We start from the raw sequence: 12958 nt of genomic DNA, 5'->3' as shown, positions 1-12958 counted from the left end.
AACCTTTGACCCCCCATTGTGGCCCCACCCTACCCCTTGGGATCATGATTTTCACAACTTTGAGTTTACACTACCTGAGGATGCATCCACACAAGTGTCAGTTTTCCTGGCCGATTAGTTTCTGAGAAGAAGATTTTTAAAGATTTACTTTATATATTCATATGTTAAACTTCGACCCCCCATTGTGGCCCCACCCTACCCCCAGGGGTTATTATTTTCACGACTTTAAAACAACTTTGAATCTACACTACCTGAGGATGCATCCACACAAGTGTCAGTTTTGCCGGCTAATTAGTTTCTGAGTAGAAGATTTTTAAAGATTTACTTTATATATTCATATGTTAAACTTCGACCCCCCATTGTGGCCCCACCCTACCCCCGGGGGTCATGATTTTCACAATTTTGAATTTACACCACCTGAGGATGCTTCCACACAAGTGTCAGCTTTCCTGGTCGATTAGTTTCTGAGAAGAAGATTTTTAAAGATTAACTCTCTATATATTCCTATGTTAAAATTCGATCACCCATTGTGGCCCCACCCTACCCCCGGGGGTCATGATTCTCACAAATTTGAATCTACATTACCTGATGATGCTTTCACACAAGTTTTAGCTTTCCTGGCTGATTAGTTTCTGAGAAGAAGATTTTTAAAGGTTTACTCTATATATTCATTTGTTAAACTTCGACCCCCTATTGTGGCCCCACCCTCAGGTGAGCTAAAAAGGCTAAGTTTACAATACAGTAAGTTGTTAAAGTTGGTTTCTGGAAGAACAGACTTTGAAAATTTTCTTAATAAATATTGACAAATTTTTTACTTTTTTAATCTTTAGTTTTTAAGATCTGTGTACAAATATAGAATTGTGAGCAAATCTCTGTATCTTGCTTATAATTCGAAGCTTAACACTCAAAAATGGTTAGTAAATAGAAATTGTAAACAATTAAACACAAGAAACATGCAATACATGCATATCAAATAAAGATCACAATTTATTTTTTCGAAATGAATCATATATATACATGTATATACCTACATATTTCCGTCAGCGATATCAAACTCTATTTAAACTGAATAAACTCGAGAAAATGCCGAGCATCTCAACAAAACCTATTGCATTAATCTATCATTACGCAAAAGATAATGCCGAATTACCGATAGAATGAATTGTATTTCAGTAGGCACCTACTCAATCATCAGATTTTGCTTAATTTGCGCAGGTAAACAGTTAACTGTTTGATTTACTGAAGTCTCCGTTTGATTTAATACGTAAAATTCACGAAATACAGACGATGGTTTCCAGGTTACAAAGCGTAAATAATGAAAACGAAACGAAAATCAGAACAAGCGAATACCAACGTCATGTGTGAAAACTGTCAACGCATTGAAATATTTAGCCTCAATTTACTTCACAAAATCGGCCCCAATATATTTTGCATGTTTCAAAATTTCCCTTCATACGCAAACTGTTGCACAACAAGCAAATTCATCATAGTCAGATCGACCCTTTTTCGTATAATGTCATGGCTGCTTTAAACAAAGAACCTCGTTTTAGAAGTATGGAATACGAGTCTAGGTAAAATGGGTATGCAAACCCGGGCCGTGGCAAAATAAAAGCCAGGGCAGATCGGCAATCGTCAATTCCAAATACGCATTATTTTGCAGCAATATTTACAGCGAATACAAATATACTAGTCCATCAAATATCCTGAAATTTTAATGAGATTGGCAGATGGATAACTGCCAATCTTTTGTTTTGCCCTGGCCAAGTCTTGCCTACCCATTTTACCGGATGCCGAGCCCGAAGCTATTAAACTGATTTTTAAAGATTTACTTTATATATTCATATGTTAAACTTCGACCCCCCATTGTGGCCCCACCCTACCCCCGGGGGTCATGATTTTCACAATTTTGAATTTACACCACCTGAGGATGCTTCCACACAAGTGTCAGCTTTCCTGGTCGATTAGTTTCTGAGAAGAAGATTTTTAAAGATTAACTCTCTATATATTCCTATGTTAAAATTCGATCACCCATTGTGGCCCCACCCTACCCCCGGGGGTCATGATTCTCACAAATTTGAATCTACATTACCTGATGATGCTTTCACACAAGTTTTAGCTTTCCTGGCTGATTAGTTTCTGAGAAGAAGATTTTTAAAGGTTTACTCTATATATTCATTTGTTAAACTTCGACCCCCTATTGTGGCCCCACCCTCAGGTGAGCTAAAAAGGCTAAGTTTACAATACAGTAAGTTGTTAAAGTTGGTTTCTGGAAGAACAGACTTTGAAAATTTTCTTAATAAATATTGACAAATTTTTTACTTTTTTAATCTTTAGTTTTTAAGATCTGTGTACAAATATAGAATTGTGAGCAAATCTCTGTATCTTGCTTATAATTCGAAGCTTAACACTCAAAAATGGTTAGTAAATAGAAATTGTAAACAATTAAACACAAGAAACATGCAATACATGCATATCAAATAAAGATCACAATTTATTTTTTCGAAATGAATCATATATATACATGTATATACCTACATATTTCCGTCAGCGATATCAAACTCTATTTAAACTGAATAAACTCGAGAAAATGCCGAGCATCTCAACAAAACCTATTGCATTAATCTATCATTACGCAAAAGATAATGCCGAATTACCGATAGAATGAATTGTATTTCAGTAGGCACCTACTCAATCATCAGATTTTGCTTAATTTGCGCAGGTAAACAGTTAACTGTTTGATTTACTGAAGTCTCCGTTTGATTTAATACGTAAAATTCACGAAATACAGACGATGGTTTCCAGGTTACAAAGCGTAAATAATGAAAACGAAACGAAAATCAGAACAAGCGAATACCAACGTCATGTGTGAAAACTGTCAACGCATTGAAATATTTAGCCTCAATTTACTTCACAAAATCGGCCCCAATATATTTTGCATGTTTCAAAATTTCCCTTCATACGCAAACTGTTGCACAACAAGCAAATTCATCATAGTCAGATCGACCCTTTTTCGTATAATGTCATGGCTGCTTTAAACAAAGAACCTCGTTTTAGAAGTATGGAATACGAGTCTAGGTAAAATGGGTATGCAAACCCGGGCCGTGGCAAAATAAAAGCCAGGGCAGATCGGCAATCGTCAATTCCAAATACGCATTATTTTGCAGCAATATTTACAGCGAATACAAATATACTAGTCCATCAAATATCCTGAAATTTTAATGAGATTGGCAGATGGATAACTGCCAATCTTTTGTTTTGCCCTGGCCAAGTCTTGCCTACCCATTTTACCGGATGCCGAGCCCGAAGCTATTAAACTGATTTTTAAAGATTTACTTTATATATTCATATGTTAAACTTCGACCCCCCATTGTGGCCCCACCCTACCCCCGGGGGTCATGATTTTCACAATTTTGAATTTACACCACCTGAGGATGCTTCCACACAAGTGTCAGCTTTCCTGGTCGATTAGTTTCTGAGAAGAAGATTTTTAAAGATTAACTCTCTATATATTCCTATGTTAAAATTCGATCACCCATTGTGGCCCCACCCTACCCCCGGGGGTCATGATTCTCACAAATTTGAATCTACATTACCTGATGATGCTTTCACACAAGTTTTAGCTTTCCTGGCTGATTAGTTTCTGAGAAGAAGATTTTTAAAGGTTTACTCTATATATTCATTTGTTAAACTTCGACCCCCTATTGTGGCCCCACCCTCAGGTGAGCTAAAAAGGCTAAGTTTACAATACAGTAAGTTGTTAAAGTTGGTTTCTGGAAGAACAGACTTTGAAAATTTTCTTAATAAATATTGACAAATTTTTTACTTTTTTAATCTTTAGTTTTTAAGATCTGTGTACAAATATAGAATTGTGAGCAAATCTCTGTATCTTGCTTATAATTCGAAGCTTAACACTCAAAAATGGTTAGTAAATAGAAATTGTAAACAATTAAACACAAGAAACATGCAATACATGCATATCAAATAAAGATCACAATTTATTTTTTCGAAATGAATCATATATATACATGTATATACCTACATATTTCCGTCAGCGATATCAAACTCTATTTAAACTGAATAAACTCGAGAAAATGCCGAGCATCTCAACAAAACCTATTGCATTAATCTATCATTACGCAAAAGATAATGCCGAATTACCGATAGAATGAATTGTATTTCAGTAGGCACCTACTCCATCATCAGATTTTGCTTAATTTGCGCAGGTAAACAGTTAACTGTTTGATTTACTGAAGTCTCCGTTTGATTTAATACGTAAAATTCACGAAATACAGACGATGGTTTCCAGGTTACAAAGCGTAAATAATGAAAACGAAACGAAAATCAGAACAAGCGAATACCAACGTCATGTGTGAAAACTGTCAACGCATTGAAATATTTAGCCTCAATTTACTTCACAAAATCGGCCCCAATATATTTTGCATGTTTCAAAATTTCCCTTCATACGCAAACTGTTGCACAACAAGCAAATTCATCATAGTCAGTTCGACCCTTTTTCGTATAATGTCATGGCTGCTTTAAACAAAGAACCTCGTTTTAGAAGTATGGAATACGAGTCTAGGTAAAATGGGTATGCAAACCCGGGCCGTGGCAAAATAAAAGCCAGGGCAGATCGGCAATCGTCAATTCCAAATACGCATTATTTTGCAGCAATATTTACAGCGAATACAAATATACTAGTCCATCAAATATCCTGAAATTTTAATGAGATTGGCAGATTAATAACTGCCAATCTTTTGTTTTGCCCTGGCCAAGTCTTGCCTACCCATTTTACCGGATGCCGAGCCCGAAGCTATTAAACTGATTGAAACACGCCTTTCCTTTATTATTATTTTCGTAATAAGTCAGATTTGAAACAGAATTACCCCTTAAATTTTGCAATTTATATTTTCCTTCCCATAAGGATAATATATGCTAAACTACGTTGAATTTGCCTCGGTAGCTCTTGAGAAGAAGATTTTTACAAATGCACCCCCTTGTTCTACAATTTCAAGGTTTTCCCCGCTTTGAAAACAGATCGGACTTTTATTTCTGCAAGTTATATTTGCCCTCCCATAAAGATGCTTTGTGCCAAATTTGGTTGAAATTGGATAAGCAGTTTTAGAGAAGAAGTTCAAAATGTCAAAAGTTTACAGACGGACAGAAGGCCAGACGGACGGACAGACGGACGACGGACAAAATGTGATCAGAATAGCTCACTTGAGCTTTCAGATCAGGTGAGCTAAAAAAGAAACAAAACAAAAGCAAAGCAAAAAAAATCCGTTATTAAATTTATCAGTTGTTATAGTTATATTAGGGACAACGTTTATATTAAAGTGTTAATAAATGTGTTTTGTCACAATAAATCAAAATCAATGCAAGTCGCTTCTGACTCAATATATTGTTAAGGGTCCTCTACACTTGAGTGAAAACTTCTGCACACAACTCGGACTTCTAAATAAATCACTTAAAGATATGAATTCATAGCAAACTTCAAAATAACAGAAGAGAATTTCAGTTTTCGTGGAAAATCAACTTTCAAATTTTCATCACTATTCATGGAATCGACTATCCCTGCAGTACATGAACTCGGAACTCGCAGGTCAATAGCTTGAGACAACATCCATTGCACTACAAAGATATGCACTAAAATATGATGAAAAAATCAAAACTCTAGAGTGATAAATCAAGCACCCCCATATTTAATACATATGCGTATTGTTGGCTATAGAAAACGCATAAATAACCACAAACACAAGGAACCACTTTTACATAATATACTTATTTAAAATTATAGGAGTTTCCTGTGACAAGAAATTAAAGAAAAAAGATTGAACAAATTTAAGAATCCGTTGCATTATATTTCAAAATAATCTTTGAAAAGGTCCTAACTGGGCTTTTGCAGGTTTTGACTCACCTTTTACTGGATACAAACAAATTTAATTTTAATTTTCATTTTTAAACATTCGGCCTGTAATATCATCTACTTAATTGAATGCAACATGTGGAATCCGTCGTGTTACTTTAAAGAGATGATAAGATATATTAAACGCTTCTGTCTTCACTAGAGACTACCGTGCAAAAACTACAAATAAGTGCATAACATAAACTTAATTTATATCATTTTTAATTTTTTATGTTTATTTTTTTTCACCAATGTTTCAACTGCTTACATACACAATGGCAATATTCCTACGTATGAAGCAAGCGCTTTTTTAATGAAAGAAAATGCTGATGTACCCACCCTGACAATAGATGTATACAACGTCAGAACAGTAACTTTGTGTCCGGATAGCACAACTATAAATATCGTATGAATAGCAATTGGTGTTCACTGTGGTGTAATGGTTCATTGGTGAATGACTGGAAATGAAATACATATTACAGTATAATACTTATCCATAAGTCAATGTTTGATTGGATTCAAATATCCAATTATTACATATAACATACTTTGAATATGAACTGTATGACAATCCCCTTGATTGACAAATTGCCACTCCGTCAGTACTAGAGAACCCATTTGAGCATACTTCGTAATTTTTGTAGCCATTTTGATAATGTCCAATGTAAACACGCCCGTAAGTCCCATACTCTATGGTTACATCAGAATATCCTGTAAATAGATGTTTTTTTATGACATTATAATATGATATGTGTACTTTATACAAAATCAAAGTGCTCAAGGTACAGATATCCGAGCTCATTTTATGTATATTGAAAATATTTTCATGACATGACATTATTACAGACTTTATCGTGCATTTATTCCTTGCATTGGCCAAATAAAGGTAACCCAAAAAACCAAAGCTATATTCGGTCAATGTCTCACTATAGCCTCCTGCATTTGACTTAAAAAATGCAGTGTTACGTCATCGTTATTGCTTCGTTTACGCCATGGCTTCATGGTTTCAACTGAAGATATGCAGCACTATTCTGTCTGTTCCCTTTATTTTGTATTCAATTTTGAGAAGTTTGTCATTTTCTATTATGTCGGTTAGACTCAAATCGAATACGAATACTTTCACGCATGAGTTAACTATTGTATGTTTTTGTGGCGCCATTGTTGCACGGCGATTCAACCCGCTGGTCTAAGTGCTCGTAAACCACGGTGTAAGTCATTTCTATTATTGCACACTTTACTCATTACTTTGATTGCATTATTAGTTACCTGTAGCTTCACTGTCAACTATGCATAAAGATGCGATTTTGCATAAATTGTGTTTACAATTTGCCATGTGCTCATTGTATGGTGCGCCATTTTTGTCTCAATAGTAACATATATACATGTAATTGTTGGCAATAATTGTCTTTATATCTTAGTTTGTGAATTGAATCGAACATATCAATTTAAGAACTTATCAAATAGTGATATTGAGAAATAGTTTATAGAACTTAAGATTCACTGTATGTACTAAAGTCAGGTTCAAGAAAATTTTGTATGGAAAGCAGTTAGTGTTAAAACTTAATTTGGTTTTTCTGTATTTTGTAGCTTTTTACCACACACACGCACACGAACCAGCACCACGTGACTCAGTGCACACATGTGGTTATCTGTCTGTCAATAAACTATCAAACTGATTTGGGAGTTTTTGTGGCAGAATAGTAAAAAGAACAAGATGTCTACAACAGCAGAGCAGACCATTACTTCAACCGTTCCAGACTCAACTGTGGAGACCCACTCTACTGGAGAAAAGTTACTGCCCACAGATGGTGAAAGGAATGCTGTGAGAGAAGACCATGAAGAAGAACAAGAAGACGACTGTGAAAGTAGTTATGCAGATTCTTGTGTGATAGCGACTGATATCCTTGCAAAGAAGAGGGCGCATGTGAGTAAAGCAAAGGCTAGGATGTTATACACTGCTAAAGAAATAACACTCCGTAAAAAACAAATGGAACTAGACGCAGAATTAGAAATGTTAAATCTGGAAAGAGAAGCGGCAGAGGCTGAAGCAGACTGCCAAGCATTTGAATCAACTATCGAACAGTTGTCCCCAGTGCTGCCCCGACCAAATACTCCAGATCTCAAACTTAAGCAGGACTACTCCACACCACGCCATCACACCGTGTCACACTCACAGACCACCTTTTCTGATCCGCCTCAACCAGGCCGATTTTCTTCGTGTCTTATGCGTGATCACACCACTAACAACTTGCCTCACCTGAACCCGCACGCACAACCATATGTGCCTGCCACACTCCATTCATCACCACGTGTGACAGACCAAGAATCCCAGGTGACTGACGTTACCAGATTCCTTCTGAGGAAGGATTTACTGTTTTCAAGGCTCACGAACTTCAATGACAGACCTGAATCTTACAGTGCCTGGAAACATACCTTTACTTGCGTAGTAGATGAGCTTCAAATCATGGATTCCGAACAGATAGATCTTCTCATCAAGTACTTGGGGCCGGAATCAAAGAAGCATGCGATCAGCATTAGAACATCCAACATTTTCAACATCCCGAAGGGACTACAGAGACTTTGGGAAAGGTTAGATGAACGCTATGGTGCACCAGAACATGTGGAAGCATCCATAAGATCCAAATTATTAAGCTTTCCAAAACTGGGCAACAAGGATCATCAGAAGCTATATGATCTTTCAGACATTCTCATGGAAATGCAGTTTTTGAAAGAAGATCCGAAGTACAGTGCCATGTTAGCATATCTAGACTCTTCATCTGGGATAAGACCAATTATTTCCAAATTACCGTACGGTCTACAGGAGAAGTGGACGAGTCGAGCAGTGAAGTATCAGAAAGAACATGATGCTGTATTTCCACCATTTGAAGTGTTTGTGGACTTTATAAAGGACATAAGTAAGGTAAAAAACGACCCTGGATTCAACTATGAACAAGACGCAAACAGTACTGATAGGTTTCCTGCTCCGAAACAGACAAGTTACACAAAAAACAGAGTCAATGTAAGAAAGACTGGTGTCGATATGATTGTTCCACTTGAAAACTGTATCATCCATAAAACCAAACACTCTCACGATGACTGCAGAGGTTTCCGTTCCAAGTCGTTGGAGGAAAGGAAAAGTCTTTTGAAACTGAACAACCTATGTTTCAAATGCTGTGCATCCAACACTCATAAAAGTCGTGACTGCAGTGCAAGTATTTCATGTAAAGAATGTGGGAGCAAGTATCACACTACAGCGCTTCATATCAACAGGAACGACTATGCAGCAACAGCAGATGATAACACAATTCAGCAAGCAACAAACTTGGAGACAAGGAGCCATGCTCAATACTCATCCTCAAAGGAGAATGGCGGAGAGCCTAGGAGCAAGTTCAAACCTGTTCCCGAGGTTAGTTCAAGCTGTACCGAGATATGCAGAGAGCCTTATAGTGGAAAATCTTGTGCGAAGATTTTGCCAGTGACTGTATTTCATCGTGACAATCCAAACAAACAATTGAAATTGTATGCAGTTATTGACGATCAGAGCAACCGCTCTCTGGCAGCACCCGACTTCTTTGAGTTCTTTGGTGTGATGGACAAACCACAAAATTACACCATATCAACATGTTCTGGCAAAGTGGTTACTTCTGGAAGAAGAGGAAATGGTTTCATTGTGAGATCTATGGAAGGCGATGTGGATTTTGAACTCCCTACCCTGCCTGAGTGCGACCACATACCCAACAATAGAGAGGAGATACCTACTCCAGAAGTCACCCTACATCACTCGCACCTCTTGGATATAACCAAGCATATCCAACCTCTGGATGACGATTGCCATATCCTCTTGCTGATAGGACGGGACCTTATTGAGGCTCATCACGTCCTACACCAGATTTTTGGTCCACCAAAATCTCCGTATGCACAGCAACTCAGACTGGGATGGGTTGTTATTGGAGAGACCTGCCTCAACATGGTACATGCCTCACGAGACCTTAATGTTAAGAAAACATTCCTTTTATCAAACGGTCAAACCACATTGTTAAAACCATGCAGCAACAAGTTTGACATAAGAGAGAGAGTAGATCAGTCTATGTTGGAGGATTCGAAGCTGTTCATTAGAACTAAGGACGATGACAAAATAGGCATGTCAATTGAAGATAAGATGTTTATGAAACAGATGGATAGCGAATTCCTCAGAGACCACACAGGAAGTTGGATGGCACATCTGCCTTTTCGTGAGAAGAGACAGCCCTTACCAAACAATAGGGAGCAAGCAGTTCAGCGTTCTAAGTTACTCGATGTCAGCCTGAGAAAGAACAAATTGAAGAAGGAACACTTCCTTACATTCATGGGAAAGATCCTTGACAATAATCATGCGGAAGTTGCCCCAGAATTGTCTGATGGAGAAGAATGCTGGTACCTGCCACTGTTTGGTGTGTACCACCCCAAAAACCGGATCAGATTCGGGGAGTGTTTGATTCGTCTGCCAAATTTAAGGGAGGTTCTTTGAATGACGTTCTACTCTCTGGACCTGACCTATCCAACAGCCTGCTTGGTGTACTCATACGATTTCGGAAGGATATGGTGGCCGTCACTCCTGATGTACAGCACATGTTCCACTGCTTTTTGGTCAGAGAGGAGCATCGTAACTTTCTACGATTCCTATGGCACAAGGATAATGACCTTGAGAAGGAGATTATTGAATACAGAATAAGAGATCATGTATTTGGCAACAGCCCTTCGCCAGCTGTAGCAACCCTAGGACTCAGAAAAGCAGCTGAAACAGCAGAAACAAAGTATGGAGACCATGTTACCAAGTTTGTGCGAGACAAATTTTACGTGGATGATGGGTTAACATCCTGTCCTACCCCTGAAGAGGCCATTCATATTCTCAAGAACACTCAGAGCGCCTTGAAGGAATTTGGCAATCTCCGTCTTCACAAATTTGCCTCCAACAGTCCCAAAGTTATGTCAGCATTTCCGAGTGAAGACCTAGCAACCAACCTTAAGGACTTGGATCTACATGGGGAAGAGAAACCTCTTCAACGCAGCCTTGGCCTCAACTGGGATGTAAACAACGATGCCTTTCTATTCCAACTGTCTACGGACAACAAACCCGTCACAAGAAGAGGTTTACTTTCAACAGTGAATGGTATTTTCGACCCTCTAGGCTTTCTAGCCCCAGTGACGATCTATGGTAAACTGCTTCTCAGGGAACTCCTTGCACAGACTCAAACCTGGGATGAACCACTCCCTGATGATCTAGCATCCCTTTGGAATTCCTGGAAGTGTTCCCTTAATGTACTTGAGGATTTGAGAATTCAACGTACATATGTTACAGATCTAAGCAGAGCTGTGACAAAGGAACTTTGTCACACGTGATCAGCGACGCCTCAGAAAAGGCTATAGCGGCCGTCACCTACCTACGTACTACAGACAGCGAAGGACAAGTCAAGCTTGGATTTGTTCTAGGCAAAGCCAAAGTCGCACCCATTAGTGGACACACTATTCCACGACTAGAATTGTGCGCATCGGTGTTAGCAGTGGAAATAGCTCAGCTTGTCCTGGAACACCTTGATCTACATATCGACTGTGTGATGTATTATACCGACAGCAAGGTAGTTTTAGGCTACATTTGCAATGAATCCAGAAGATTCTACACATATGTCGCCAATAGAGTGGAACGTATCAGGAAGCTCACTACCCCTAGTCAGTGGAATTATGTTCCCGCTGATCGTAACCCAGCAGACCTTGCAACAAGATGTCTACCTGCAGTTGAACTTCAAGACAGCTCTTGGCTACAAGGACCAAAACAACTAATGTTGAAAAAAGAGCAACAGTATGATGGGAATGAACATTTACTCATCGCTCCGGATAAAGACAAAGAAATTCGTCGTGTTGTTTCGTCAATGAAAACCCGCACATCAGACAAAAACAGTAATCAACTAGAAAGGGTGACTGATCGATTTCAGCGATTTAGCGATTGGAATAGACTCATTTCTGCAATGAACTATCTTAGGTACTTGCTTTTCAAGTTCAAAGGTCAAGGCATTGATTCAAAGGCAGTGATTGATAGGCACCAGGAGACAGAGCACTATGTCATCAAAGCAGTGCAGTCTGAAGTCTTCTATGAGGAGATTGACTGTATTCGACGCCATGAGCCTCTCCCTAGGAAAAGCCCAATAGCTAACCTTAACCCATTCTTGGATGAACAAGATCTACTTAAAGTTGGAGGCCTTATAGGGAATTCAAGCTTGAGCCTTAGGGAGAAGAAACCTTTGATCATACCTGGACGCCATCACATAGCCACCCTCATAGTTCGACACCACCACGAGAAGGTTCAGCACCAAGGACGCCACTTCACCGAAGGAGCCATTAGGGCTGCAGGACTCTGGATAATCGGTGCTAAACGGCATGTGTCTTCCGTCATTTATAAGTGTGTAACATGTCGAAAACTGAGAGGGAAGATGCAGTATCAGATTATGGCTGACTTGCCAGCGGACCGTCGAGACCCATCACCACCCTTTACCAATGTAGGTGTGGATGCATTCGGACCTTGGTCTATTATTACACGTAAGATCCGAGGAGGCAGCGCAAATTCAAAGCGCTGGGGAATACTGTTTACCTGCTTAGTTACCAGAGCAGTACACATTGAAGTAGTGGAAGAGATGAGTTCATCTGCTTTCATCAACGCCGTCAGGAGATTCACCGCTATACGGGGTCCGGTTAAGACATTTCGTTCTGATCAAGGCACCAATTTTGTTGGGGTTGTGGACCACTTGCGCATCGACGCCATATATGTTGATGATGAACCCTTGAAGAAATATCTTCATAACTCTGGTACCGTATGGATTTTTAACCCTCCTCATGCCTCTCACATGGATGGGGCATGGGAGAGGATGATAGGGATCACCCGCAGGATACTCGACTCCATGCTGATTGGTGCCAGTGGAAAGACATTAACTCACGATGTCCTGAACACATTCATGGCGGAGGTTGCTGCCATCATTAACTCCAGGCCACTTGTCCCAGTCTCCACTGATCCGGATTTTCCTCTGA

At 38.9% G+C, this 12958-nt stretch overlaps 1 protein-coding gene across 1 annotated transcript in view; it reads right to left on the bottom strand.

Annotated features, from left to right (window-relative positions):
* LOC128181099 (deleted in malignant brain tumors 1 protein-like) overlaps nt 1–12958 on the bottom strand; it is a 54325-nt gene that overhangs the window by 21884 nt on the left and 19483 nt on the right. The window contains exons 19-20 of the mRNA XM_052849369.1: nt 6451–6613; nt 6242–6360 (exon numbers count right to left, since the gene is read on the bottom strand). Coding sequence (XP_052705329.1) covers nt 6242–6360; nt 6451–6613 — 282 coding nt within the window. The remainder of the gene's footprint in view (nt 1–6241; nt 6361–6450; nt 6614–12958) is intronic.

The sequence above is a fragment of the Crassostrea angulata genome, chromosome 4 (genome assembly GCF_025612915.1).
Source record: "Crassostrea angulata isolate pt1a10 chromosome 4, ASM2561291v2, whole genome shotgun sequence".
Taxonomy (NCBI): Eukaryota; Metazoa; Mollusca; class Bivalvia; order Ostreida; family Ostreidae; genus Magallana; species Magallana angulata.
This window is presented reverse-complemented; position numbering and strand designations above follow the sequence as displayed.